Source organism: Eucalyptus grandis, chromosome 4 (genome assembly GCF_016545825.1).
Source record: "Eucalyptus grandis isolate ANBG69807.140 chromosome 4, ASM1654582v1, whole genome shotgun sequence".
Classification (NCBI taxonomy): Eukaryota; Viridiplantae; Streptophyta; class Magnoliopsida; order Myrtales; family Myrtaceae; genus Eucalyptus; species Eucalyptus grandis.
Window position 1 is genome coordinate 36129758 of NC_052615.1, and position 5539 is coordinate 36135296.

At 40.5% G+C, this 5539-nt stretch overlaps 1 protein-coding gene across 1 annotated transcript; it reads right to left on the reverse strand.

The window, feature by feature from the left end:
* Window positions 1-3460: 3460 nt before the first annotated feature.
* Window positions 3461-5220, reverse strand: LOC120292799 (putative adenylate cyclase regulatory protein). The gene is made up of 2 exons (XM_039311231.1): window positions 3665-5220; window positions 3461-3565 (listed from the first exon to the last, which is right to left on the reverse strand). The coding sequence occupies exon 1, from the start codon at window positions 5201-5203 to the stop codon at window positions 3869-3871; it is 1335 nt and encodes a 444-aa protein (XP_039167165.1). The 5' UTR covers window positions 5204-5220; the 3' UTR covers window positions 3461-3565; window positions 3665-3868.
* Window positions 5221-5539: the final 319 nt, after the last annotated feature.

The following is a 5539-nucleotide window of genomic DNA, read 5'->3' on the forward strand; positions in this document are numbered from 1 at the left end:
AAAGATGGTACTAATGTTACTATTGCGGAGACGTTTACTTTGTGCCAGGACTCTTTTGGAATTTGCTAAGTGTTGGGCAACTATCCGAAAAGGCCACAAAGTTAACATTGAAAATGGTGTGTGCACCATTAGAGGCGCAAACAATAAGTTGATTACGACGACACAAATGACGAAGAACCGGATGTTTCCTCTATCCCTTCAGACGAAGACTCTATTGAGTTTCCAAGCAACGACAAAAGATAGCAAGTGGCTTTGGCATCTTCGGTTCGGTCATCTAAATTTTCGTGGACTTAAATTACTAGTCCAGAAAAAGATGGTGACTGGCATGCCCTTGATCGACGCTCCAGACCGCTCATGTGAAGGATGTCTCGTTGGAAAGCAACATCGGAAATCTTTTCCAATTGGGAGAGCTAGAAGAGCCAAGCAACCTCGGAGTTGGTACATACGAGATATCTCGTGGCCCTATTGAGGTGGAATCATTTGGACAAAAAGGTACACGCTAATTTTTGTCGATGATTTTACTAGAAAACATGGGCTTATTTTTTGAGAGAAAAATCCGAAGCTTTTGGCAAATTTAAAGAATTCAAAGTCTATGTTGAGAAACAGAGTGGCTTTAATTTAAAGACATTGAGATCGGACAGAGGTGGAGAGTTTACTTCCAATGAATTTGACAATTATTGTAAAATTCATGGAGTGAAACGTCGTTGATCGCTAGCTATACTCCTCAGAAACGGTATAGCAGAAAGAAAGAATAGAACAATTTTTGAAATGGCAAGAAGTATGCTAAAGGCTAAAGCATTACCGAAGAAGTTTTGGGCGAAAGCCGTTGCTTGTGTTGTATTTGTGTTGAACAGTGTCCAACAAGGAGTGTTCTTGGTAGAACTCCAGAAGAGGCTTGGAGCGGCAACAAGCCAGATGTTTCGTTCCTACGGGTATTTGGGTGTGTAGCATATCCCCATATACCGGACGAACGAAGAAAAAAGTTGGATGATAAAAGCGAGAAGTGCATTTTCATTGATATAGTTATGTGACTAAGGGTTATAAGCTATATAATCCTGTCACGGAGAAGGTAATTATTAGCAGGGATGTCCAATTTTTTGAAGATGAAGCCTGGGACTGGAATCAAAAGGCTGACCAGAAAGGCATTCCTATGGAAGATGAACCATTGGTGAGGGAGACCGAAGAATCTTCAATTGAAGATCCATCACTTTCACCTGGTAGTTCATCCTCCTCACCAGCAACGACTGCAGAACCATTGATTCGTCGTTCACAACGACCGCAGAAGACGCCAGTAAAATTCAAGGATTATGTGGTCACAAGAGTTGATCATAATGACAAAGTGACGAAATCACGATGAAATAATGGTAAACTTTTGTTTATTTGCCGAATGTGACCCCATATCCTATGATGATGCAAAGCAGATGAGAAGTGGAACCAAGCAATGGATGAAGAAATCCACTCCATTGAAAAGAATGACACGTGGGTGCTAACTTCTTTACCACCAGTAAGAAGCCTATAGGTGTCAAGTGGGTGTACAAAACGGCAGTGCAAACCCAACGGTCAGGTGGACCGTTACAAAGCTAGATTGGTGGTGAAAGGCTACAAGCAAAAGCCAGGTATTGATTATTTTGAAGTATTTGCACCAGTGGCTCGAATGGATACCATTCGAATGATCTTGGCACTTGCAGCTCAAAACCGTTGGAAAATCCATCAAATGGATGTGAAATCGGCATTCCTCAATGGTTTTCTTGATGAGGAACTATATGTGGAGCAACCACAAGGTTATGTGAAGAAAGGGCGTGAAAATCAAGTTTATAAATTGAAGAAAGCGTTGTATGGGCTAAAACAGGCACCTCGAGCTTGGTACACGAGGATTGATACTTACCTGTTGGAGCATGGCTTTCAAAAGTGCCCTTATGAGCATACACGTATATCAAATCAAATACTAACGGCGATATTATAATTGTTTGCCTTTATGTTGATGATTTGATATTTACAGGAAGCTGTGAGAAGATGTTTGCTGAATTCAGGGAGGCCATGACAAGTCAATTTGAGATGACAGATTTGGGATTAATGTCCTATTTTCTGGGCCTTGAAGTGAAGCAGACAAATGAAGGCATTTTTGTTTCACAGCAGAAGTATGCTAATGATATCTTGAAGCGATTCAATATGGAAATGCTCAAATCAATTCGAACTCCTGTAGCAGAAAGGTTGGAGTTGAAGAAAGAAGGAACCGGTGAATTGGTAAATCCCACTTATTTTAAAAGTATCGTTGGCAGTTTAAGATATTTGGCTACCACTAGGCCAGATATAACTTATGGCGTGGGAATTATTAGTCGGTTTATGGAGAAACCATACCAATCACATTTGCAAGCAGCAAAAAGAATTTTAAGGTATGTCAGTGGAACTCGCGATCATGGAATTTTATATTCTTACACTGACAACTTCAGTTTAGTAGGGTATACAGACAGTGATTGGGCAGGTGATACTGAAACACGGAAGAGCACTTCCGGATATGCGTTCTTTCTTGGATCAGAATAATTTCTTGGTCATCAAAGAAACAAGAAGTTATTGCACTCTCAACAGTCGAAGCAGAATACATTGCAGTATCTTCAGCAGCATGTCGCTATGTGGCTTCAAGGATGCTTTTTGAGCTTATGCATGAACAAAAAGGTCCTACTAAATTGATGTGTGATAACAAGTCAGCGATTGCATTAGCCAAGAATCCTGTATTTCATGGCAGGAGCAAACATATCGACATCAAGTATCATTATATTCGTGAGCTGATTAAAGAAGGTGAGATTGAACTTGATTTCTGTAAATCCAAGACCAGATTGCGATATTTTGACAAAACCATTGAAGGCGGATTCGTTCGAGAAATTGAAGACAATGCTTGGTGTCGTAGTCTTACAAAATCAATTTTAAGGGAGGCTGTTAAAAATAGTAAAATTGTTTTTGTGTTTTGATTAGCTTATTTGTCTTTGTCTTTTAATTAATTTTTGGCTAAGTGTGTGAAAGCAAGAGTTAGTCAATTTGTAAAAAAACCAAAGGAGAGAATTCTTGAAGAAGCTACAAGGAGAGAATTCTTGAAGAAGCTACAAGTGGTACTTGTTGCTCAAGTCTTGAAGAGTAGGAAGAAAGCTTCAACTTTGTAAACTTGAACTTGAAGGAAAAGTTTCAGCCCAAAATTGTTGACTCCTTGGCCAAGAAGAAATGTTCAACTTCAAATCTTGAAGATAATGGTGGTGAAAATGCTTATAAATATAGGGTTATGTTAGTTTTTTTTTGAGTGTGAGAGTGTCTGTAAAAGTAGGAGAGAGTGAGATTTGAGAGAGAGTTTTAAGCTTAGCAAAGTTAGTGTGTGTACTCTCTTAAGCCTTTACAAAGGCATATTGTGTAATATAATCTCTCTTTGTGTGTGTACTTTCTCCCTCCAAATCCTTTTTGGTTCCAACACGCCCACCGGAGGAGCTGGTGCAACTTATCTGCATTTGACGCGAAGAATGACGTTGCCGCGTGTGCCGTTTTCGAACTCGATCTCCTCTGCTTTCTCAACTTTGACCTCCTGAACATCAAGACTTGAAAAGTGAGATTGAAGACTGAGGCCGTAAAGTGGTGGTACATGGAGAGAACGACGATGAATAGCGTGATTTGCTTTATTTACCTTCTCTGATGAAACGTGAATCGTTCCGGACGTTGTGGCCAAGTACCTCTTGACTCGTCCGATAAGTTGCATCGCTGAACGCCTTTTTAGAGTTTGGACGCCTCGAGTCCCGGAGCTCCGCGATATCCGGAAGTTCATGCGAGAATGACCCCCATTACTTCATTGAATCTTTGAAATTTGACGGATGTAGAAAATTTACTGAGGCTAGCGCGAATACCGTCCGTTGCCCAAATATTTGGCTCTCCTCACTCCCCGAAAATCAGGGATGTTCGAGCGGTTGTCAACAAACACAAATTCCAGGTTATGGAAGCACGAGAGGTCTGGTAATGTATCAATAGATGGGCACCCCACGAGATTTAACGTTGTCAAGTTTTTCAATCTCTCAAGGCCTTTAATTTCGAGTAGATTACAGCATCCACAAAAATCTAACCACTCTAAATGTGTTAATTGCGAAACGTCCACTCTTACAAGGGACTCACACCCCACTATAACTAGACTTTCCAAGTTTTTCAATTTTTCAAAACCTCGAACTTGATCATCTTTCAATATTGGACCACTTGTCCATATATGCAACAATCTCAAAGATTCTAGATGTTCAAGGCCATCAAGGTTGGACAACTTTGAGCATTCAGGAACAATAAGTGTTGCTAAGGATTTTAATCCCTCTACACCCCTAATCTCTGTCAGCTCTTTGCACAAGTTAAGATATAATTTTGACAATAATTCCAATCTTGACAAACTCGGTAACTCTTTCAACTCACCACAATTGCTGACAGAAAGTTTCAATAATCTTGAAGGAAGCTCTGGCATGGATTTCAACAATGGGCAATCCTTGACGGTGAGCTTTTTCAGGTGGATTAAATGAGAAAGTTGAGGAAATGTGCTATGTTGACCGCTAACTTTCAAAACTGTTAAAGAGGTAGGAAGCTCCGGCAACGATTGAAGCATCTGGCAGTCACCTAATTTAAGTTCCTCAAGACAAGAAACCTTATTGAATGTGCCATGGAAGCCAGAAACACCTGTGGAACTTAATTGAAGGATCTTCAGTGAAGACAACCCATCTATATGAATTTTCCCTCCCAAACTCTCGCAATGTGAGGCATCTAATTCTTCAAGGTTGCCCAACTTGCTAATAGTACTAGGTAAATTACTCAATTCAATACAACAACAAATTTGCAAAAATTTCAAATTTTTCAAATCCCCAATGGATTTGGGTAATTCACAAATGCCTTCATATGGCTGGTTCAATTTTGGATACGCTTGCGACCAATCACGTTTATCTCGAGGTCCAAATGACAAGCGCTGCAATTTCACAAGGGATCCAATACTCTCGGGAAGTTTACATAGCTTAGGGCAATCTCTCAAGTCAAGGGTCAACAAATTTACTAGATGGCTAATTGAATCGGAAAGTTCAAATAATGATTCGCAACCAGCGGCATCAAGCACTTTCAGCATCTTCAAAGAACTTATACATTGAGGAATTTTCCCTATAGCAGTCTCGCCTATGTAAAGTTCCTCCAGTTTTTCTAACTTTCCCATTTCTTGGGGTAGCTCATGGAGTTTTTTTTTTTTTTTTTGGTCGTCAAACATCAAACTTGATTACTCATTCTGTCTTGGGAATAAAACACCCATTACATCAGTGCATAAGAGATCAAATAAAGTAGGGGGGATTTGATATCCAGTTCGGGGGTAAGAAATTATTCCGGCAAGCCTTGGCTATCCAATCCGCGGGGCGATTTGAGCTGCGATGGCAGTGGGCCAGGGAAAGGCCCGGAAGTTGAGCGAGTTTGGCTTTGGCCCGGCTCACAATCGGTTGCAGTTCCCAGTTGAGTTTAGTGGAAGTCTTTAAAGCGTGCACCAGAGTTGAACAATCCG